Genomic DNA, 25,286 nt, shown 5'->3' with positions numbered 1-25,286 from the left:
TAAGCTAAAGTTAAAATAAATAATGATGAGAATAATTAGTTTCAAAGCTTGTTACTTTGGCTGCCCATTAGAACCGCTGAGGCTGGTCAGGTCGATATCGCCACTTCCGTCGCTCATAGAACAAGAACACGGCGTAAGCAGCTGGCAGTCGATTTCCGGCGACGGCTGGGAAAATGTTTCAGACGAAAGTGTTGACATGGTGACGACCAATGAAAACCACGTGACCCTATCAATTCTTGTGTTCATGACAACTTTCAGGTGATGTCTAGCATATACCTACTTGATATAAATATTTCACATTAATTATCTCCAATGAATTGACACGTAATCTCAAAGTGCTTTATTCTTTCTATTTCGTTTTTGATTTATCGTACGGTCGTCTCATAAACTTGCCGGTATAAACAATCGCGTGAAAATTATTTCCTTCTACACTAAATTACACTCTTTGTTATGGTTGGAAATATTAACGTCCAATTTGTGTGATTATTTCTAACGATTTAATTTGTTCTGTTCCAATTTTTGAATTTCATAACATGACTATCCCAGATTAGTCACGCGTTATCAAAAACTTTATCTATACCCGTAGCCACATTTTTCATAACTTTTGATAACTTTAGTTTGCATATTTTTTTCAAGTTCATTTGGAAAAGACACCGATAATGTGTTGGATGTATATATGCCTCACACAATATATTATAATATACAACCTAACCATTCCTTACCATTATTACATGTCATAAAAAGATGATGCGTTACATTTTATCTTGAAAATCATATCTGCAATTATGCAGACATGTGATGAAACAGGCATACCAAAAAAGCTTTTAATCCTAACTGGGGACATCGTGTCTCAAAGAGAGAATGAGTTCGTGCCTCAATAACTAATGTACGTTGACGACCATTATCTTGTTTAACATGATTATCCGTTATTATATTATATATTTATTATATTTAGACCGTCTTGAGGAAAAAATACAAAAAATGTAACATTGTAGGCAAAGCCAAAATATTAAAATAGCAAAGTTTATTTCACGCTTAAGATTTTTATAGTGCATATTTAATGATGTATATAGTATATAAAACAATAATAATACAAAATAAAGTTAAAGGCAAAGTTTAATATATACTTTTCAATAAAAAGGTCATACAGTTTACCTCATACTATATATTATGACATCACCAATATCCGTATACTTCATTTATTTCAATTTGTAAAAAAGTAGTCAAGTTTTAGAAAAAGGCAGGACGGTAAAGTGTGCTTAAAACAAGTTAACTTAGCGTTAAATTTTACGTATGTCGCATACAGCTGCAGAGAAATGTATTTCATAAATGAGTGTACTCATGGTTCATCAAATGTTATCGAGCGATTGTGCTTCGCGTGTACATAAAGTTATTGATAAAGTGTGAGTGGGTTTGAGATAGACATGTGATCTACTTGAAAAATGGGTACATCGCATTCTAAACCGTGAATAATTATTGCAAACATTGGACGTTAAAGTTTCTAAAATTACAAAGAAAGTAATGTAGTTACTTTTTACTTGAAGGTAGTTTGCTGGCAAGTAAATATAATGACTATACACTAAAACAAAAGCGGAATAGAGTGGTAAAGAAAGTTGACCTTTCCTGTAACTCATTGTTGGATAATTAATGTGCAATATTTTTTATCAAGTAGGCATTTGCTGGACATAAATATATTTCCTGACAGTAGCCATGAACATCAATTTCGCGAGAATCACGTGTTTCTCATTCGTCATAACCATAGCAACGCTTTCGTCGCAGACGGCATCCCAGCCGCCACCGCCACTGAACTGCGAGCTGAAGTCGCCGTGTTCGTGTACTATGGACGACGGAAGTGGCGATGTTGACTTATCCAGCCTTAGTGGTCCCAGTGGGCAACCGATGTAACTTGTTTCCGTTTTTAGCATCATTATAATCCATTGACAGAAAAAATTCACAACATGGTTTATTCAACCATTCAGCTCTCAATTTATATCAGGTCTTTGCTTGGTAATTTTGATCAACATGACACTAGTTTGTTTTAAAAGTTTATTTTATATTTTTGTATTAAGGGGAGAACTTGCTAAGATCTAGTATCCTATAAAATTCATTCTGAAATAATATGCGTTTTTGATTAAAAAACTTACTTATAAATAAACAATACAGTATCATGGCTCCTTAGACGTAACCGTTCTACACAAAACGGTATGTAGTTTGTGTGTCAATAGGGACATCGGTTGGCCAATAATCAGAAGCGTAGTCAAAATAAGTTGCGAACAGTATTTCACTTATTTTATCTTCACTTATACATATAGTCAAAAACGGTCAGTAAGTAAAGCATGCAATACACTTTAGTTAGTCAATAACGCATTAAAGACATATTGTCGATTATAAATCAGACTGTCAATTATTAATCAGTCAGTCATAACCAGTCAGTCGGTCAATAATCCATATGTCAGTCAGTCAATGCATCAGGCAGTCATTCGCTATTCTGCCGGTGAATCCGAAATCTGCCTGTGCTTCTTTAAGATATTCATTCAGACCGATTTATAAATAATACACCAATCAATCATTCAATTAACAGCCAATCAGCAAATAAGTTAAAAGTTTGAAGAAAACGATCAGTCAATCGGTCAGCCGATCAACCGCGCAAGAAGATAGATTTAATAAATCCTTCTTCTGTCTGTCTGTCTGTCCATCCACCCTTGCGCCTATCCGTCAAGCATTATAATGTATAACACAACAAATTACCCAATCAATAACCCAATCACTCACTTCCTCTTGCAGGTTCAAGGACGTTCTGGTGCCGGAAGAGGGCTACTATTACTCATACAGCCCTTGCGGCTCCTTTACGGAAGTAGAATGTCAAGACGCGGCGGTCTGTATCCAGGGCGGTCAATGTATCATGCTTTTCTTTCCTAATCGAAATATGTAGAGCGCCTTTAAATTAAGAAGTAACAAACGTATCATTTGCAAACAAATTATGAAAGCATGTAGGAATCAAACTCATATGTGCATAACTGTTTATCAGCGGAAAAAAACAACTTTGTTTTCTAATAAATGTTGAAACACGCCAATAGGTCATTCCTTTTTTATATTTACTGCGTCATAAAAATTCCCGATTCATGATGTATCGGCTGATAAAACAACTAGTATTCCAAAAAAAGAAACACATGTCTCAATACTATTTAACTGACCCCTGACCCCGACATCAACCCGCGTGGTTTCAGGCGTGCGTTCTAGACGAGAACAAGGCGCAGTCGCAGCAGATTGGAGACGCCGGGAGGACGTCCTTCAATTATGACGGCGATCACGTTGTCGTCGCCTACACTTCCGGGGAAGGTGTGCTCAAGTAATGTGTTGTTTTGTTTTGTCGTGGACAATTAACGTCAAGTTTACTTACATGCTGCTTTTTATTCGGACGGTAGACTTGTTCTTGGCAGCACTTATGTTGAGATAATTCTGCTGCTGCTGACTAGGATTTTGACTGCGACGACGACAATGATGATGAAGAATAAGGTGATGATTATTATCATGATGATGAGTTTTTATAAATATTAGTAGTAGTAATATAAGTATTATTATAATTATTATTACCGGTATTATTTGTATTATAATTATCACTACCGGTATTTGCATTATGCATTCCCTAGGCTAACAATGGTCAATCTGATCTGTGACCCGACGGCGTGTGATCCTATATTCGTGCCCAACGGGGAGCAAGGGGCGGGTCAGTTCGTAAGTAAATAACATTATTGACCGTCAGAGGAAAGAGACCAATAACTTTGGTTTTATCATAATGTTTGTAATTGGCAGAATTAATTGACCTGATGAATCCATTGTACAGTGTACATTGTCATAACGGCATCGGTTTTACAGATTGTTACAACGTGTAACGCGTAACGAATCAATTCTACATCAAGTTTAATGCCCCCTAAGATAGGCATATGCTTACCGTACAGTCTGTCAGCCAAAGCGAACTTTTTGGTTTCCGCACTTCAATTCTACCATCAGATCGTCCACAAACTGTCAGAAAAAGTAAATTACCATTTAATGGAGGCAAATATCAATAACAAGTCAATCCCAACAGATACTTTGGAATTATTGCCATTTAATGTAAACCGGTCGCCGTGGCCTATATGATAAGGCGTCCGCCACGGGATCAGGAGGTCGAAGGTTCGAGCCCTGTGGGGAGCGTTTGTCGAAGGATGGACGTTTGTCATGGGACTTGTTCCGATATGGCCGGTTCGTGAGCCGCGAGCGTTAAAAATAAATGGTTACCGACTTCTATCCGCCTGGTGCCTGGCATAGTGATAGGAGTTGGGAGGTACATGGTATACATGCAAAAAGTGTCTCATAAGTCAAAACTGGCTGTCCCTTTCAAAAGGGGTGACACTATAATAAAAAAGACCTATTGCCCTTTGTTATTTTTTAGCTTTAAGTTAATCTGAAGCAATTCTCGAAAACTGAGACTTGAAACTTAATAGAGATTAAGTGGATCTCATTGAAGAGATATGCACGGCATAAGAATCCGAACTCGTGCTTCCCTATTTTGATAATTATTGATCTTTGTAGATTGTCTGAACTTAAATGGGACCCGATGTATATGTTGCAAACTAAAACTAGGTATTAACTTGAAACTGAATAGGGAGGTAGATCTCATTTAGAGATGTATAGTGCGTCTCTGGCCTTTGTTTAAATTTTTACTTAAATTGCGTCTTGGACATACCTGCCCGTAACCTGGGAGACTAGCTTGATACGTTTATATTGCTTTTAAGTATATATATGTTCTATCTCCAGTTTCATTTTGGACGGGCATAGTTAAATAAAGATTACAGCAATAGTAAAGGAATATATTGAATGAAGGCGGCTTGAAAATGATAGTTTTGGATGCAATTACCATTGCATTAAAATTTACTTGGTTTCACAAAATTAAATCCTTTAAGGGAAATCGGATAGATATCACACAACTGCTTTTGATACTTATACACTATTTTATTGCAGTTACACATATCTTGCATAATGTCAAACCCTTTTGGGGTAGATGTTTCGAAAATGCTTCTCACATCATTTTAGTAAATTAGTAGTATTTTTTTCGGTTGAAAAATGCCAAAATAAAAATACTTCAATATATTTGTTATCGAAACGGATCTATTCGACTTTGTGATGTAAGTAAAATTTAGTAAATAAATAATATTGACTTTAATTTGTTATCACGTATTTAAGTTTTTTTGCGTATGCCAGACAAATTACTCGAATTAAGTAGCCTTCATCTAAAATAATGCGTCTTTAAAAATGCATTAAAACCAGAATGAAAATGCATATCTGTACAAACCCTTTTTAGGATCTTTTGTGAGCATTGGTTGAAAGTTCCGAAATTTAGCAATATTCTTGATCCAAAAGGAAGGCGGATTAGGGAGACAGTTAATTTAAAACAAAAACGACCTTAAAGATTTTGATGTAAATGGATTGAATGTAATTCAATCTTATATATCCTACTCTAAAAGTACTTTTCGAAACATGTCATTTAAACTGTTCTGTTTTACATGAGGTCAATGTTTATATAGGAAATGACGTTAACCACCATCTGCGCATGCCCAGGAAAGTGTACAGCTTCCGGTCCAACATCCGGTTGCCATTCTGGACATCATAGCAACGGAGGTTCGGTCGGGAGTATCAGTGTTGGAACAATCTTGGTGATCATGTAAGAACAATCGTAACGGAGATTTGCCTATGTGCGCCTTTAGATTTTTACAGGAATTTGCGGTTTAAATCGTCCAAAAACAATAAAAATGGAAAATATGGAGAAAAAAATGTCGATCGTTGACATTATTAAACAAACCTTTTATACATTTTATATAAAATGTAGAAAACTTAAGAGATGTAGGTCGTAGGAAATATACTGTAATTTGCGGATATAACCCTGGTAAATATTATAAATTCGCAATTCACAGACGGTTGTGATCTGTACGCAGCTTTGTCATTCGTGATATTGTTCCATTATTGCAATATTTTGAAAGTATTATCAGACGTTTGCCATTGACCTTTTAGTTTCTTCGCCACAATCGTCCTGTACCTGACGGCCGGGCTCGCCTACATGAGGTTCCGGAAACAGTCCACCGGGAGTGACATGATCCCCAACAAGGAATTCTGGGTAGTCTTACCGTCGCACGTACTGGTAAGTGTTTTTTGCTTGCCATGTGATTTTGTCTCGGGTACAATACGATCCTTTAACAGTTTCTAAGTACAACATAATGATGTAATGAAAAATCAGGCGGATGCAATTTTACGCCATGTGCGCTATACACTTGGAGGCTTACTGTTCCTTGGTTGATCATTGAACAGATATGAGAATTATCGATATCGAGTCAAAAGCCCTATACAAATAAAATGTCTGAAATTTTGTATCTGAATACTTAATTGTCCGACATGTGTATAGATACTGGTATTGTTATTGTAGTAGCTGCTGCGGCTGTTATGAGCAAGTCGCCTCACAGTTGAATTTTAATTGGTGTTAGTAATTGTGCAAAGTCGAAGCATGCATTTATGCGATAATAAAAAATAGAGCGAGTTTTCTGTATTAGTTTTGACTTGTATTGATCACTTTAAGTGCATTTATTATGTTCTGATTTGGTTGTAAAGGTAAATAATAGGTTAATATTTCGCGATATGTTTAATTTTATATTTTGGAAATTTCAGAATGGCGGCAAATTCGTCGTGTCAAAAATCCTCCGAAAAGAAGCGAATTATGATACAATATGAGCGACACTCTGAACTCTCTTTAGTGTTATTATTAATTTTGCATCCTGACATCATTTAGACGACTTATGTAATTGTATGACTGTTGCAAAAGAACTCCTGATTTCCAGTTTTGCAAATATGAAACTAATATATCTAGTCCACATGTATTTAAAACTTTGATACAATTATTTATATCATAAATCTTTCCAATCACTTTTCACATTTAAGTCAAACGAAGCGTCTCCGTCAACGGCGAATTTCTATTTCATGTTATGTCCATATTTGAGCCGGTTTCTGGGAAAACTACATTTTCGCAAAGTATCTTCCCAATTTAGCGAGTGCATTCCGCACAGGCTAATCTTGCACTATACTTCCCGATTAGAGGTTATTTTCGTTTAGAAGAGATTTACTTTAAACGAAAATTCCGAATATCGGAAAAAATACAGACCTCATAAGCTTATCTGGCACGATACTTTACGCGCATGCATTAAGCCATGTTTCCCTGGAGACTGGCTGATAAGGTTTCGCTTGTCTTTTACTTTACTAGCTTGATCGCACATAGTTATTAACTTTGGTCGTTCATCGTTAATTTACTATTTGTAAAGAATAAATATAAAGTGTGTAATTGAATATATATGTTTATTGTGTGTTTTTACGGTGTGTTTCAATAAATTACCTTAGTTGAAAACTGTTGATAAAGTAATATTTGCCGTGTTGTTTGATTGTTTAGACGCAATCGTTATCATAAACAGTCGGTTCACATGTTATATCGGCAATTTGTATATAGCGATGCAACTTCCTCCGCGCATGGGCATAAACAAGTTTGTTTTTCAATTTGCTTTTTGTTACGTTTACAATATTTATTACTTCAAGCACAATTAAATTTGAAACATGACATAATTTCGTTATGCTGTTACGGGGCGAATAGCGCCTCGTCAATAAAGTTTTCTATAAGAAAACACATACTCGCCGAATGTCTCGAGTTATATTATTGAAACTAATCAGCTGAATATTCCAATAATATACCTACATGAATTAGCCACTACTTCCGATAAGCTCGTATCATCAATTTAGTTGTCAGTCAATAAACAGCACATGTGATACCTACTAGTCATTGCCTTGGATGAGCGTACGAACTCGCACCCTTTTCTAGCGTGCAGTTTGGGTCGAACGCATTCATCTAAATCGATCTTATCCAGAGGCATTATAGGCTATCGAGTGTAAGGTATCTGAAAAAATCCGAATTCATAATTACCAAATGGTTACTATTGGTTAAGCATGCGCAATTTATTTCCTTCTATATTACATATAAAATAGTTGAAGTTCGATATCATTTTTACCATGATCAAGCGTATAGCCACTATATTATCATACATCATTGCAAAGAGAAATGCAAAATCTTTTTTTTTTAAATGCATGACATTAAATTCTTTGTGTTGTAACTAAAAATATTTACGTTAGAATAGGCACACCGGTTTTGACAGATGTGGAGGCGGCCATTTTGGGCACAAATAGTATGACCTACTTTCAAAGCCGGGAACCATCAACAGAAAAAGTAGAGCACAAACATGGCTTTTTTTTCGTTTTGCTTACACATATAGCTTCAATTTGATACCAAAACATACCATTTGCAATGTATTTTACAAATCCTAGGCAGCATGCACTGAACAATGTGTGCTAAGTATCAAGTAGACTGCATGTAACTCTGCAAACAGGAGATCCGGTTTGGGGTTATGCAGAGACGTAGATAACAGAGATAAGCAGAGAATACAATTCTTGGATATAATATTCACTGCTCACCTTTTTTTCAAATTAAATAATCTAGCTCTTATATTAAGTATTAAATGAGTGTATTATAACTATATTTATTAATTAAACTATATATTAATAGATCAATTAATTCAGAGACGTAGGTAGTTATCTACGTCTCTGATTAATTAAATCCTTCCTTATAAATTAAACTCTATATCAAATGATCAATGAATTAAATCCTTCCTAAACTTATAACACTGAAGCACTTTTTTCGAATAAAGCACTTTCTTCAACGATTTTAACTCCAAAGAATAACCCAACAATTCTTTTTAATAATTTTCTTTCAACAGTTTACTCTGCTTTACACAAAGTATGATTGCGAATGAGAATAAAGCGGAAAAACAAATTATATTTATAATACAAAGTGAGATTTAATTGGGGAGGGTTAATATGAAACCATACTGAGCTGGTGCCTACTCAACTTGTGATATATCCCCTGATAAGAGTCATTTCAACACCCATAAAGCCACAAACTAGGTGACATTAATTGGCAGTTATGTAGGGAATAATACACAACATTAGTAACTGGGGTCAATTTGACATCTGCCTGGGAGGTTTTTATGGGATCCAGACATAAGCCCCCCAGGACAACCCCCCCCCCCCCCCCAATGAAAAAATGAACATTTGGACAATACCCCTCCAGTAGAAATGACAGGTAGGATATAAGCCCCCCAGTGCTTATTTTGCATCTGGAAATTTGCCCCCCAGTGCTTACAGTTCTTACAATCTGATAAAGATGCATATTTTTGCATTTGTTATATTCCCCCGGAAGATTCGGCGGTTTATAGAAATATAAAATCTGTGTTGTATGATTTTGATTTTTATGAATGCCTAGATACTGAAATACGAAAATATTGTGATAAAGGTAATATCTTTTTACTAGGTGACCTGAATAGTCGCACGAGCAATTTACCAGATTATATTACTGACCTAAATCTTGAAAGATATGTAGATTTACCTGAGTCCGTTATGTCTGGAGCGGATTTACCTCCACGTAAAAATCATGACAATGGGTTCAATAACTATGGATCGAAATTGTTATCTCTTTGCAAGGGAAATAATCATTGTATTTTAAATGGCCGTAAAGATGAGGGTTCGTGTACTTATAATGCTATGTATAGAAATAGACCAGTTTCTAGCCTGGTAGATTATGTAATTTCTAATATAGAATGTTATGATGATATCTCTAATATGTGTGTTCTAGATACAATTAATGAATATTCTGATCACTGTCCATTGACATTTTCTCTTTCTTGTTGTATATCAGATGTACCAAACGAATATGTAGAGTTTGAAAAAATTGTATGGAACCCGTCAGAAAATGATGATTTTTTAAACATATTACAAGACAAATGTACTGTCTTTAACGAAATAAACCAGAAATTGTTAGATGGTGTTTATGATATTGATCAATGTATGAAAAGTTTCTCTGATACTGTAAATGACATTTCATTCGCATGTTATGGTAAAACGTACAATAATCGTCCCAGACAAAAGAAACGCAAGTCATTATGGTTTAATGATGATTGTAAATATGCAAAAAAGTTATTTTGTGACGCGAAGAGACGATATGCTAACATTAAGTCGCAAGAAAATAAAATATATTTGCTAAATTTTAGAAAACAATACATTACAGTAAAGAGATCGGCTAAAAGGAAATATTTTTACACAGAAAAAATTAAAATGTCTAATATTAGCAAAACGTCTCCCCGCAAATTTTGGAAGTATATTAAGAAATTTAGAAATGCAAATGGTTTTGATTCTAACGCTTATCTTGATGATTTTAAAAATTATTTTCAAAATATGTCTAATGATAATCAAAGTGAGTTCAGGAGTGATGAATTTTCTGCCGAACGTGATGAAACAATTACTATTGAGTATCTTGATAGATCAATTCCTGTTGAAGAGGTTAAAAAAACAATATCTTCTTTAAACAGATATAAAAGTTGTGATTATGAGAACAACGTATCAGACTTCTTTATTGATGCTAACAATGTAATATCTCCTTATTTGTGTACTATTTTTAACCATATTTATGATAACTGTTTATATCCTGAGACATGGTCCTAAGGAGTTATTGTACCTATATATAAGAAAGGTGACAAAAATATACCTGCGAATTATAGAGGTATCACACTAGTAAATGTCAAAGGAAAAATATTCTCTTTGATTCTAAGGAATCGTATTAATAAGTGGTGTGAACAAGAACATATTTTTTTACGAATCTCAATATGGTTTTCGAGATGGACGCTCTACATCTGATGCTATTTTCTTATTTCATGCTATTATACAGAAAGTTCTGTCTAAAAAGTCTAAATTATGGTGTGTTTTTATTGACTACCAGAGGGCATTTGATACAGTTATTAGAGATGCGTTATGGACCAAATTTTTGCAATCAGGAATTAGCTGTAAAATGACAAATATGATAAAATGTATATATTTTAATGTGCAAGCCTGTGTGAAATTGTCAAGTAATATGAATATGTCTGACTTTTTGAATGTAACAATTGGATTAAAACAAGGGGAGCCTTTATCTCCTCTTCTTTTCATATTGTTCATAAATGATATCACTGAAAACATGAATTTTAATGAGTTAACTGAAAAAGATTACGAACTTTTGTCCATGTATATGATTTTATTTGCCGATGACATTGTATTGTTCACAACGGATCCACATAGTCTACAGTCTCAAATAGACGCTGTACATCATTATTCTATGAAATGGGGTTTAAAAATAAATGTAAATAAAACTAAAATATGTGTATTTGAAAAAAGAAAGCAAACTGTGTATCCTGACTTCTATATAGATAATGAAAAAATTGACATTGTTGACAACTTTGTATATCTTGGAATAGAATTTACTTATACTGGTAACATGGTCAATGCAGTTAAAGCACTGCATGATCAAGCCCTTAGGGCGTACAATAATCTTTTAAATGTTTTTGATAAAGTTAGCCTAGATATTAAGACAAAGCTGTCCCTATTTGATTCTATGATTGTACCTATACTGACATATGGTTGTGAAGTATGGGGTGTGTATAATTATAAACATGTTGATAAATTACATATTAAGTTTTGTAAATATATACTAGGTGTAAAGAAACAAACTCCTACATATGCTGTATATGGTGAACTCGGTCGAGTTCCTTTGTCAGTCATTTGTAAGGAAAGAGCAATGAAATTTTGGTTGAAAATCATGAAAAATAATGAATCACCTATATATAGAATGTATAATGACCTATATAGCAATATAACTATTTCTTGTTGGGCTACTAGAATAAATTCTATCATAGACCATTTAGGTTTACGGGATATTAGATTGTTTTTTGATCCCAGTGTGAATTATTATAATTCATTAAAATCAAGAATTAGAGATCAATTTGTTCAAGAGTGGAGTAATAATGTAAATTCAATGTCAAAGTTAGATAGTTATTGTAAATATAAAACTAAATTTTGCTTTGAAAAGTATTTGGATGTTATATCAAATGATAAACTTAGACATCAATTAACTTGTTTAAGGTTATGTTCTCATATTTTAGAAATAGAACTAGGAAGGTATAACAATACAGAAAGAAATAATAGATTGTGTAAATTATGTAACCAAAATGCAGTAGAGTCTGAATATCACTTTATGTTATGTTGCTCACGATACAGTTGTATAAGATCAAAATTCTTAGGTCAATGTTCATGGCCTACAGTACAAAAATTTAATTCGTTAATGTCAACTTCGAGTAAAAAATGTATGTATAATCTTGCAAAATATGTTAAAGAAGCATTACGTATACGACAAAATACCCTTGATAGTTTACATGTCTTCTGATCGCTTATATATATATGTATGTTTATCTATGTTATGTTCTGAAATATCTGTCTTACTTATTTGATGTTTGTGATGGTCTGCGCTATAAGTCTTTTTTTGTGTGTTTGTAAATGGCCAAAGGCATATGCTTTGCTGATTGCCAATAAACTGAAACTGAAACTTATTTTAGAAGTGGACATTTGTCCCCCAGTGCCTTATTTTCAATGACATTACTCGATTGAGCAGATAATCATGTCCAATTATCACCACCTGATTACTCAAAACCTTTGAGATGATAAACCATTTCTCCAATTACCACCACTAAAAGGCTTAAAGAATGGAAGGGATAAATAAGAATATACGGTGTTAAAAAATGATCTTTATTTTGCAATTAAAAATACAATAGCAATTACAGTTGTACATACTTTAAAGCAGTTTATCACTTGGGTTCCCACGATTGTTGGCGACACTGGATTTGATCTCTTCTCTGACTTTCATACCTTCTATGGCTAAGTGGTCAGCATCATGACTGTGTGTTGTGGATATTGTGACCATAGTAACCTGACAATATTAAAACAATTATTTAATATTGTAACTAATGATAATAGCAATGAAACATTTAATTTATTATATAAAAACTAATTTTGTACAGTTTTGTATAACTGTTTGGAATTAATTATGTCAAGCTTACAAATGCTACATTTACCTTTACTTCAAATAATTAAATTTGTGAAGTTATGCAATACTGTCTGGAATTAATTTTGTAAATTGCTATTTTAAAAGTTATGATAGCAAAGATAACAAATAGTATTTTATTATTATACTTACATCAAGATCAGTTGTCAAGGTTCCTTTACATGAAGCGCTTCTGTGCTTGGAACATTCCCAATGTATTGATTCTTTACGAGACTTATTTTTGGTGTAAGAGTACCCATCCTTCAGTAATTTCACAGACCCATTTATTACTCTTAATAATTTCCATGATGAAATGTATCATTTGAAATGTGATAGTTCCCTTATACTTATTTTTTGTTAATTATCACTCAAACAATGTAACTACAAAAATAATTGCCTTTAAATGTTGTTATATGTGTTTACTTTAATTATCATTATTTGTACTAAATTATGATAATTATTATTGATAATCCTTTTGATTGATTAACTAAAGAAGCCTTAAATTTTCATCAACAAGTATATGATCAAAGCCACATGTCACACCTTAAACAAGCTGATAATCCCTTTGATTGATTAAATAAAGAACAATTAAAATTCTTTAAGATGTTTGTTTTACCTAAGATTAGGTAATTAAAGTGAGTTTCCTGACCTTTTTTATTTCAAATTATAATGATCCAAGTTTCTATGATTATATATTTATGAGATATGAAGCAATACTGAATCCAAATATAGAGATATACTAGTCTAATGGAAACAACATATGATATTAGCACTGGGGGGCAAATGTCCACTTCTAAAATAAGCACTGCGGGGCAAATTTCCAGATGCAAAATAAGCACTGGGGGGCTTATATCCTACCTGTCATTTCTACTGGGGGGGGGGGGTATTGTTCAAATGTTCATTTTTTCATTGGGGGGGGGGGGGGTTGTCCTGGGGGGCTTATGCCCTACAATCGGTTTTTATGGATATTAGGGAGAGTTAAGAAAGGAATAAAGGAATCCCTAATTGTGTGCACTTAAATTTAATCCAGATAATTTTAATTACAGAGATATGCTAAGTTTTATTGTTTTTGAAATCAATAATAATGAGGTATTTAACCATATTCATATTATACTTAAATTACTTTATTGTAATTAGCATCCACAGGTTGAAATTGAGCATTAATTCTATTCAATACTAGCCATAAACTTTGTAAACTGTCATCAAAATGCTTGAATTCAAAATTTTCCCATAATCATTCTCCTTGAATTGCCAGCATGAGTCCATTTCTTTGTAACAAATGTATTTTTTATTCATTTTTGTATAATTTCAATCATATTGGGATATAATTATTTTAAAATAAAAAGCAATTTTAACACAGTCTTTAAGCTTTGTTGCAGAAAATCAAAAAGGCTGAATGAAAATGTCTGAAAAACTGGGTCTATTAAAAAATGCACAATTCCATTATTTAAAGGAATATCACAATGAAAATATGGGCAGCCATAAAACTAAATCTGCACTGTAAAATAATTAAGTTTATGTTACAGGCCATAGTATATGTTTTTAGTTTTAGTGATTACAACTATGAAGGAGTTGAATGGAAACTTTTTATGGATTAAAACATTCACCTGCAAAATGGGGTGTATAAAATATGGTGTAACTTTCTTAAGCAAAGAAATATCACTATGAAACTGAGGAGCTAAATAAAGTTCAATCAGCACTGTAGAAAAATATCAGTTATTATATGAAGCAATGCACCCCTTTTTAGCTCTGGTCACTCAAAATATAAAGTTTTTTTTTCGGAAAATCGAAACGGCTGTATGCAAATACCTGAAAAACAGGATAAATTACCACTTGCAGAATTTCATTTTTTAACGGAATGTCAAAATGAAAATTCGGGCAGACATAAAACTCAATTGGCATGCCAAAAAAAAAAAGAAACCATATTTGATGCGATCCATAGTTTATATTTGACGTTTTAGTCGCTGCAACTATGAAATGTTTGGATTGAAACAATTTTTGGCTTAAAGAAGTCACCTGCAAAATGGGGTAAATAAAATATGTTGTAATTTTCTTATGCAAAAGAATATCACAATGAAAATGTGGGACTATATAATTTACAATTAGCACTCTTTAAAAATATAAGTTATGATATATTGCAATGGACCCTTTTTTTAGCTTTGGTCACGCAAAATATGCAAGGTTTTTTGCGGAAAATCAAAACGACTGAATGCAAATACCTGAAAAACAGGACAAATTAAAACTTGCATAATTTCATTATTGAAAGGAATATCAAAATGAAAATAAGGGCAGCCTTAAAACTCAGTCTGCACTTTAAAATGATACCATTGATGGTATGATCCATAGAACACGTTGTCAGTTTTAGTCGTTAAAACTATGAAGAGTTTGGATTAAAATAATTTTTGGCTTATCGCATGCACCAACAAAATGGGGAAAATTTAATTTGGTGTCAATTTCTTATTCAAAGGCATATCACAATGAAAATATGTGACTTAATTAATTACAATTAGCACTTTGAAAAAATATAAGTTATGATATGATGCAATGCACCCTTTTTTAGCTTTGGTCACTGGAAATATGCATGTTTTTTATGGAAAACCAAAATGGCTGAAAGCAAGTATCCGAAACATAGGGTAAAATTAAAACTTGCACAACTTCATTATTTAATGGAATATCACACTGAAAATATGGGCAAACATAGAACCCAATCAGCACTTTAAAATGAAACCATATATGATGTGATCCGTAGTTTATATTCGAAGTTTTAATCGCTTAAACTATGAGTAGTTTAAATAGAAAATCAAATGCATCGGCAAAATGGGGTAAATAAAATCTGGTGTAATTTTATTATCTAACAGAATATCACTATAAAAAGGTGTAAATTCATTAAACCGAATCAGTACTTTAATACAAAAATCAAATTGAATAATATTTAGGTCATATTTTCTTAGATAAATGTGTCACAAGTTTACTGCAATTGGAGCAAAACGTGTGTTTACCGAGAATAGCGTAAAAATGCAGTAATGTTCGTAACGATTCTTACCGTAACCTCCAATGATGTCCCTTGTTTACTGAACTGGTCTGGTGAAAACATTATCCAGCAATTCAAAAATAACATATTCAGTCAATGTCAACAAAGAACTCGCTCTAAATTCGCTCTTTAGTTTGTAGCTTTTACCCGCTTCGCAAACAAAATGGCGTCATCTATATTTTTCTTCAAGTCTCGCGAAATCCCGTAACGGGTGAGAACTCGGCACGCTTTATTATATAAAATGGGTGAGTCTCCAGTCTCTGTTATCTACGTCTCTTGGTTATGTTACCTATTGGAGAGATGTTTTGTACATTGTCAGTAAGATGGAAGTTCTTCAACGTTGCTTTGATTTTTGCAGTTCATATATGGCTGTAATGACTTCGGTTCACAAACGAATAAAGGATTAAGGTTTAAATGTATTATTACCGGACTGACTGAACACGTCAAAACGACGACCAAACCGGAAGTTACGTGCTAATTGTGTTGACTTTGTATCATCGCCCCATGCCTTCTGTTAAAGTGAAACAATTTGACGGAAGTCTTACATTCTTTCTTTCAAATAATCGAAATTTAATGAAACGAAAAAAACACCCAGACAAAAACCTCTACATAGTGCAACAGGTGTATTTTGGCGTTGTTATAACTACGTTTTCATTCAACCATAAGCTGATCCATTTATAGGTTGCATTTTTTATTGTTGGCCTTATACACATTTCGGTTATATACATAAAGACATGGCTAGGTTATATATTTAGTCAGAACGATTTACATCCTAAACATGATCGGTGTCTATTCCAAATTAAATTGAAACAAAAACTAATTATGTACAAACGAAGTATCAAAAGCTATGGAACATGTGGTTAAGCTTATAGATAAATCATTTGATTACGCGCGAGAGGTACGGTTAGTCAGGGGATATACTTCACATGTAGAAAATTACATTAAAAACCGTTTACATATATCACAAATATTTTAACTTAACAACATTTTTTTTAATTAAGAGTGTAATGTAGTGACGAAGGAAATACTTTTCACGTAAAGGTAGTTATCTGACAAGTTAATATTACGACCATACACCAAACGAAAGCGGAATTAAAAGAGTAAAGATTAGCGTGTGCAGTTCACACAAGCTAATTAGGGACGACACTTTCCGCTTTTATGATATATATTATGAAAGTCTCTTCTTTGCAAAAATTAAGTTACGGCGGAAAGTGCCGTCCCTGATTATAGCCTGTGCGTACTGCACAGGCTAATATGGGACGACACTTTACGTACATACATTAAACCCCGTTTTCACGGAGCACGGTCCAAATACATTTGCATTCTAATTTAATGGTTTTGTTGTGCAATAAAACACAACATAAACGAAAACACTTTCACATATATATCAACCAAGCATACGGAATACCGTTAGGACCATCGTGATTACACATTAAAAACCAGAGGACGACAATACGACAACGCGATAGTACGATGACGACAATTCTTTAAACATATTCATAGTACGTTTAAAATGTTAGCACATGTAAACAGATAAAGCAAAATAGCAATCACTAGCGAATGATACTACCGTTGGTCATTTATATTTATAGTCTTGTTTTGCTCGGATTTTAGGTATTCACATCAAAAGAATAGTTTGTTATTCCGAAGAAGATCGTAGTGCTCACAATGTAGAAGGAAATGGTTAGCAGGTTTAATTTCTACACATGAGAAAATAGGACTGTCTAACAGTGATTTTTGCAAATGATCATTATTCAGGGCACAATCTTGCGTGAAGGATTTGACCAACTCTTTTCCTTATATTTAATAATTCAGACGATCTTGTGAGATTTCTGTGTAGAGAAGCTTTAAAAGAGGAGAACGCGGGAGATTGTACAAGTGTGGCGAAATGGAATTCTACTCTACATAAAAGGTAATCACGTGACTATAAAAAGGGAGTCAAGATGGCGACGTCCGCGACGAAACAGGCATTCTTCGCCGTTTTATACCCTTGATTTCTTTTGTTTAATTTTTAAATGCCCCTAAATTTCTAGCTATATCAGTAAGAAAGTGATTAGCGCTTATTTCGTATTAATATACGTGTTATATCTTGACTTATTCGCTACGAATGTTCTTCGCGGGAGCTGTAATTATGCGATGCAGACCATGGGGCGTCGTTTGACAAAATAAAAGTCTATGTTGTTCATCTGTCATAAATGGTATCTAATCAAAAATATTGTTGGTGTTTTGGTGTTTCCAACCTTAAGATACTGGTGAGCAGCAAACAGCATACAACCTGAATAGACAGCGAGTTACTCGCAGGCTGATCTGGTTTTATCCTGGTTTCAAAAGCCATATTAACTTTGATTTTATGTGGAAAACGGTTAAATGAGACATCCAGGACAAAAACTAAGAATAAACAATAATGAACAGTCGGGTTTCGGCATCAAATAACCGTATGTCTGAGTTAATATTGTCAATTATGTCGTTAATCTACACACGAAAGAGCAGAGGCCCGAGAATCGACACTTGTAGAACCCCTGCGGAGATGTTTGACCATAAAGGACGCGTTGTTCTGCGTTCTGAGAGATTTTAATAAATTGAGAAGCTTATGTTGCATACACGAGGATGATAGCTTTAATAGAATTCAATGGTGACAAACTCTGTCAATTGCATTTTAAATATCGCAAAAGACTGCTCGTACTTCCTTACCGTTGAACGGTGCTTTGCAGATATCATTGTACATATATGTAAGATCGTTCGTAGTGGAATTAACTTTGATAAAACCGTTTTGCGTTTGTAGAGGTTTATAATTGTATCCATTTTAAATGATAATATTGTATAAACCTCATGAATGTTATTTTACTCACGGATTTATAATGTTCTTGTATTTTCGAATACGTGACACACATTTGAATATTGTCATTTCGTTAATCTGCAAAAATAAGTCCCTCTAAATATTATAGTAAAAGCATTGCCGTGAACCGTGTAATTATATTACTATTATTTTATATTATTAATATTATTTGTATTAGTATTATTATTTTCATTATATGATGCTTTTGTAATTATTTTAAGGCTGATTGCAGTATGCTAGACATTGTTGAGTTATATTTACATATACTGTGTTTTTTGAAGACCACATTGTAAAAAAGATATGCTATTTCTTAATGTGTTATCTTCGTGAAATAAAGTTATTATTATTATTATTATAACTAGTTGCGGTACGGGTTTGTTTCTGCTACCGTTTGTTTTGAGTTGAGGTCGTCCAATGAGCCACATAAAACTGCTGCTGCAGCATTGCTTCAATATGATAACATTTTTGAAACCTAGATTTTTTTGTTTCTTATTAATGTCTGAAAACAGTTGCTTGGACTTTTTAAAGTCATTGCAGCATGTGGCGGCTATATTAAGTTTGATTTATACCTACACACCTACATATAGATTTCTCAGTAGGATATCTTTTCGAATTAGTTTCTATATAATATTTTAATTAATTAATGGCCTACCAAGTATGGATTACCTTACTTGCTCCTCGGTGTATTGACTCACTGATATCCTTAATCGTTTTGGAACCATACATTCAATTTAAACATATGAGTAGCGTTCTGAGAAAGCTGGGCATAGTGCATGTGCGTAAAGTGTCGTCCCAGATAAGCCTGTGCAATCCGCATAGGCTAATCAGGAACGACACTTTCCGCCTAAACTTGATTTTCGGTAAGGAGGGACTTCCTTGAAACTAAAAATACCATAAAAGCGGAAAGCGTTGTCCCTGATTAGCCTGTGCGGACTGCACAGGCTAATCTGAGACGACACTTTACGCACAAGCATTATGCCCAGTTTTCTCAGAACGCGACTCATATTCATCATCTCTGACCCAATAGGTAACGGAAGTCTAGAAGAAAGACAACATGCAGTTAGTTTGATAATAAGCACTAATGTTTAGTGAAGTGCACGGGCTAATTGGAAAGATACAATAAGCAGGGTTTCATTTACACCGACACTTCATATCTTATAGCATCGCAAGAAAAGGCAATTCTACCACGGAACAGATCAATGAACTTTTTCCACACAACATTATAATGATGCACATATTTATGTTTATTATTGGTTGTTCGTCGTATTTGCTACTTTTCATTACGGAATTGTGTGAATCATTCATGCGAGTGTCGATTGAAATTTATCGCAACCATAAACTCATCACTATTACTTGATACACATTGTCAAAAACGCACTTGATACAATTTTAAATTGTCCGAGAAGATGAATACAATTGATCAAATTATCAATCTTTCCAAATGTATAAGCTAGTTGTAGATACTAGTTGCAAAACTGGAAATAAGGAGTTCCTTTGCAACATTCATATGAGTCGTGTTCTGAGAAAACTGGGCATAATGCATGTGCGTAAAGTGTCGTCTGTTTAGTCCGCACAGGCTAATCAGGGACGACACTTTCCGCTTTTATGACATTTTTCGTTTAAATGAAGTCTCTTCTTAGCAAAAATCCAATTTAGGCGGAAAGTGTCGTCCCTGATTAGCCTGTGCGGACTGCACATGCTAATCTGGGACGACACTTAACGAACATGCACTATGCCCAGTTTTCTCAGAACAAGACACATATAATGACATAATGCGCCCAAACGGATGCCCGGATGTAAGCTTCATAATAACACTTCAGAGTCCATCATGTTGCTCATATTTTATTATAGCTTGCTTCTTTTCGGAGGATTTTGGCCACGACGAATTTCCCGCCATTCTGAAATTACCAAAATAAACACGATTTTCGCAACATCTCTACATTTAAAACCAAATTTAAAATTGATTATGCAATTTAAATCATCCATATAAGTAAAACATAATACATACAATTTTGCACAAATGTACGTTAACATTTTGAACGAACAAAAAACAAACAACGTAAGACTGATTAAATGCGGTATTTGACACAATAAAAATAATAATAAATCAAGCAACACAAACAGAACGTACCAAGACATGTGACGGTAGGACTACCCAGAATTCTTTGTTGGGGATTATGTCACTTCCGGTAGCCTGTTTCCGGAACCTCATGTAGGCTAGCCCGGCCACCAGGTACAGTAAAAGAGTTACGAAGAATCTAAAATTAACAGCAAATGGCCGATGATGCTTGAGCCATTACAAAATGGTGCATTAATTTTGCAATCATAATAATAATACAAAATAAATCACAATTCATCTGAGAGTTGAGAATTAATAATATTAATCATATCATTATTGTTCATATTTTTAATGGTCATATCCACATAACTTCTTGTGGAATATTAAGTTTATTTTCTAAAACTATACACCTCTTTTGTTAAAGTATACTTTATGCTTAATTTGTCAAAAGAGTGTTTACTTATGTAAACAATCTACTTTTGTTTTAATGTACGTTTTTATTTTGGTCCAGTTTAAGCATGTAACATTTATTCTTAGAAAGAAATAAGACTTTGAGTATATTTTATTTTCATAAAAATTGAACTTCTGGTTACAGCAGACTAGTTGTCAAAATCACAAAGATGTGAAACTCTTACACCATTCCCATTTTCGAAACAAAGTTGACAGTCCAAACGTTGTTAATGTTGAACACAGTATTTTCAACCACACACGTTTAAACAAAATGTTATTGTCCGTGACAGTAGATATTTAAGAAATTAAATATAAACTACCCCGTCGTAAATAAACATTATGTATATTAATTTATAATCGTAGACACGGCGTTTGAAATAACACCTGCTTTGTTACAAGGTCGACACGCTTGTATTTTTCGGAAGCCTTTTTCGTAATGCTGTTTTGTTCACGTGATTGATATACGTGTTTATGGTTTACGCGTGTTTTCAGATTTATAATCACTAGGCCGCTATATGAGTTTTGCTGTCAATTACCAAATACGTTATTCGTATAAATAACTTGCATGTTATGACATATGTTTTAGGTTATCGTTGATGACATCCTATTTATGTAAATTTGACGTTCGTCAATATCCGTCGATATACCGAGAAAAAACCGATAAATTATTAACGAAATCGATATTACCCGAAAACATACGAGCCGATTAGTTTGCTTCTAGCTACAGATAACATTTCCTAACCCTTTACGTGGATAAAGATCCTGATCGATTGATTTCTTTAGTTAAATCTTTATTTAACCCTTTACCACTTAGATACTTATTTTAACGCATTTGTAGGCCCTTAGAAAGTTAAATTTAATTAAAGACCTTTCTTTCTTAATTCAAGTTTAAAAGGCATCATTTCTAACCCTTAGATACCGATGAGCAGCATACAGCATAAAACCTGAACAGGCTGCGAGCTACTCGCAGGCTGTTCTGGTTTTATGCTGTTTGCACATAGCCATTTTCACTTTGCTTCTGAGTTGGAAAGGGTTAACGTCGACAAAAGTTCGACCGCCGATTCGAATACCACCGACTTCAATTCAATAGTTGTAATTAATATAACATGACAATTATACGATTTTAAGAGTCACTTCTAAAAATAATCGTTTTTTTACGATACATAATGCCATAATACTCGTTTTTACGATTTTTTACGATTGAAAACCGCCAATTCCTGAAACATGACGAGGAAGATTATAGGGCTGAGAAATGTTCACCACATTATCCTCACATGATCACCAAGATTGTTCCAACACTAAGGCCCCCAGCCGAACCGCCTTTGCTAGGATGGTTAGAATGGCAACCGGATGTTGGACCGGAAGCTGAACACTTTCCTGGGCATGCGCAGATGGTGGTTAATGTCATTTCCTGTGTAAGTATTGAACTCATATAAAAGCGACCACTTTACCATGCCAGTACTTTAACTGTCGGATACATTGGGATGACGCATATTCACTGCATGTGCATGCACATGTTTTACGTTTTCGTTTTAAATACTTGTTGAATGCATCCATCTACCTTCTTTATAAAAAATACTGCTTAATTTATGTAATTATCAACCAATGTTTATTAGACGGCCTCAACGCGATTTGTACCGATTTGCACACACTTACTGGGTTGTTAGCACATGCACTTTTTGTACATAACTATTTATGAATACTATTTTATTTCATAATTTATTGAAATACATTTATTAAGTAAAAAAGCAGCTTGTCAGCATTAATTGTCAAATTAAAGTCGCTATGATTTCTAAGAAAGTTCTCGAATGATCATCTGGTCTAAAATATTATGTTTGTTCCCACAGACAGATTAAAAAAAATTAGGTCGGTAGGAGTTCGACAATGAAATACAGTAATGTACTAAATTTCTGTTTAAGAATGTTTCTTTAGCAATGCTTAGTTAATTTATACTTAAAGAAGCGAATATGATTACATGTAGCAAACATAAAAAACTACTTTGAATACGAGCACAAGTTATGGGTCGGCATTTAAATATGGTTCGGTCGGGTTAGTTGAAAGCAACAACTTCTTTACGTTTCAAATATAACATTAACCCATGTATGCCTAGCGTCTATGAAGAAGGCCTTGGCAAACAGCGTAGACCCCAGATGAGACGCCGCATTATGCGGCGTCTCATCAGGATCTGCGCTGTTTGCTTTAAGGAATTTCTGTAATAAATATTCTCAATATGGAAATAAATATACTAGACATCCCTAATTTTGGACATAAATTGATCATCATCGTGTTAGTCCTTGCAGTCCGACAGCATTAGTATGGGCGACACTTTCCTCTTTTTTAATGATTTTTTTCGTTTAATGAAGTCTCTTCTTTGCAAAAATCCAGTAAAGGCGGAAGGGTCTATAAAACGGATGTTCAGACAAACTACATTGATTCTTAAGAACGAAAACGAGGTGAATCAATTTTGCCAATAATTTCCTTAAAGACACATTCATAAAACCAAAGCTATTAACCCATCTCTTCTGACGGAAAATATACATTTATTTACTTACAAACTGACCCGCACCTTGCTCCCCGTTGGGAACGAATATAGGGTCACAGGCCGTCGGGTCACAGATCAGGCTGACTTCCGTAAGCCTACGAAATAATAACACAATCAAAAATTATAATAATGATGATAATAAAGATAATTTTATTTTAAATAATAATTATAATAATAATAATATTAGCAATCATAAAAAATACAATAATAATAATAATAATAGCAATACTACTACTACTACTACTACTACTACTACTACTACTACTACTACTACTACTACTACTACTACTACTACTACTACAACTACTACTACTACTACTACTACTACTACTACTACTACTACTACTATAACTATGATGGTGATGATCATAATTGTTTTCTTCTTCATCTTCATTGTCGCTGTCACCATCATCACGATCATAATTATCATCATCATCATCATCATCATCATCATCATCATCATCATCATCATCATCATCATCATCATCATCATCATCATCATCATCATATCATTATCACCACCATCATCATCATCAATCATCATCATCATCATCATCATCATCATCATCATCATCATCATCGTCATCATCATCATCATCATCATCATCATCATCAGCAGCAGCAGCAGCAGCAGCAGCAGAATTATCTCAATACAAGTGCTGCTAATAATATAAGTATAATAAGCAGTAAATAAGTCACATTTTTTACGACATGAATCAACAAATTACTTGAGTACTCCGGTACCGGAAGTGTAGGCGACGACAACGTGATCGCCGTCATATTTGAAGGCGGCCCTTCCGGAGTCTCCTATCTGCTGCGACTGATCCTTGTTCTCGTCTAGAACGCACGCCTGAAACCACGTGGTGGTTGAGTTTGGGGGTCAATGCGTGAACTATCAGTGAGACATGTATTGTGATGTTCGATTTATCGTTGTTTTGATTATGCTTTGTTTACTCGTATGTAAATGGTCAAAGGCGTCTTGCCGATATACCAAATAAAAAACTAAACTTGAAACTTGTTGTTTAAGCTGTCAATACACAAGCGTCGGACGATCAAAAGGCACAGGAATTATAAAAAAATTGCCCTAGGGGCATGTTCCACCATTTGCTAGAATCATGAAGAGTTGTCGTTGATTTTACTCATAAATAGCAACGTCAAATTATTTAAATTTCAGATTTCATTTTGGAAAGAAACGACGTGACACAAGTTAGAACGGGACATTGACCGTCCTGGATACAGACCGTTGCGTCATTACATTGTACTTCCGAGAAGGCGCCGCACGGGCTGTACGAGTAGTAGTAGCCCTCGTCCGTATTCAGAACGTCTTTGAACCTACAAGAAGTA

The 25,286-nt window shown here is 34.0% G+C and overlaps 3 protein-coding genes across 6 annotated transcripts in view; 1 reads left to right on the top strand and 2 right to left on the bottom strand.

The window, feature by feature from the left end:
* LOC127854434 (uncharacterized) overlaps window positions 1–538 on the bottom strand; it is an 11,544-nt gene extending 11,006 nt beyond the window's left edge. The window contains exon 1 of the mRNA XM_052389468.1: window positions 56–538. Within this exon, the coding sequence (XP_052245428.1) occupies window positions 56–246 (191 nt within the window). The 5' untranslated portion in view covers window positions 247–538. The remainder of the gene's footprint in view (window positions 1–55) is intronic.
* Window positions 539–1,534: 996 nt separating this feature from the next.
* On the top strand, window positions 1,535–18,049 carry LOC127854631 (uncharacterized). The gene is made up of 6 exons (XM_052389694.1): window positions 1,535–1,901; window positions 2,785–2,875; window positions 3,228–3,349; window positions 3,651–3,735; window positions 5,565–5,701; window positions 18,025–18,049. Exons 1-6 carry the CDS (start codon window positions 1,711–1,713, stop codon window positions 18,047–18,049), a joined length of 651 nt encoding a protein of 216 aa, XP_052245654.1. The 5' UTR covers window positions 1,535–1,710.
* Window positions 18,050–20,717: 2,668 nt separating this feature from the next.
* LOC127854430 (uncharacterized) overlaps window positions 20,718–25,286 on the bottom strand; it is a 211,662-nt gene continuing 207,093 nt past the window's right edge. For all 4 annotated transcript variants that reach the window (XM_052389462.1, XM_052389465.1, XM_052389464.1 and 1 more), the window contains exons 3-8: window positions 25,184–25,274; window positions 24,671–24,792; window positions 23,953–24,037; window positions 22,675–22,811; window positions 21,023–21,149; window positions 20,718–20,789 (exon numbers count right to left, since the gene is read on the bottom strand). In XM_052389462.1, coding sequence (XP_052245422.1) covers window positions 20,727–20,789; window positions 21,023–21,149; window positions 22,675–22,811; window positions 23,953–24,037; window positions 24,671–24,792; window positions 25,184–25,274 — 625 coding nt within the window. In that variant the 3' untranslated portion in view covers window positions 20,718–20,726. The remainder of the gene's footprint in view (window positions 20,790–21,022; window positions 21,150–22,674; window positions 22,812–23,952; window positions 24,038–24,670; window positions 24,793–25,183; window positions 25,275–25,286) is intronic.

Source organism: Dreissena polymorpha, chromosome 13, assembly GCF_020536995.1.
Source record: "Dreissena polymorpha isolate Duluth1 chromosome 13, UMN_Dpol_1.0, whole genome shotgun sequence".
Lineage (NCBI taxonomy): Eukaryota > Metazoa > Mollusca > Bivalvia > Myida > Dreissenidae > Dreissena > Dreissena polymorpha.
Note: the sequence above shows the minus strand (reverse complement) of the source record. Positions and strands in the feature narration are given on the sequence as shown.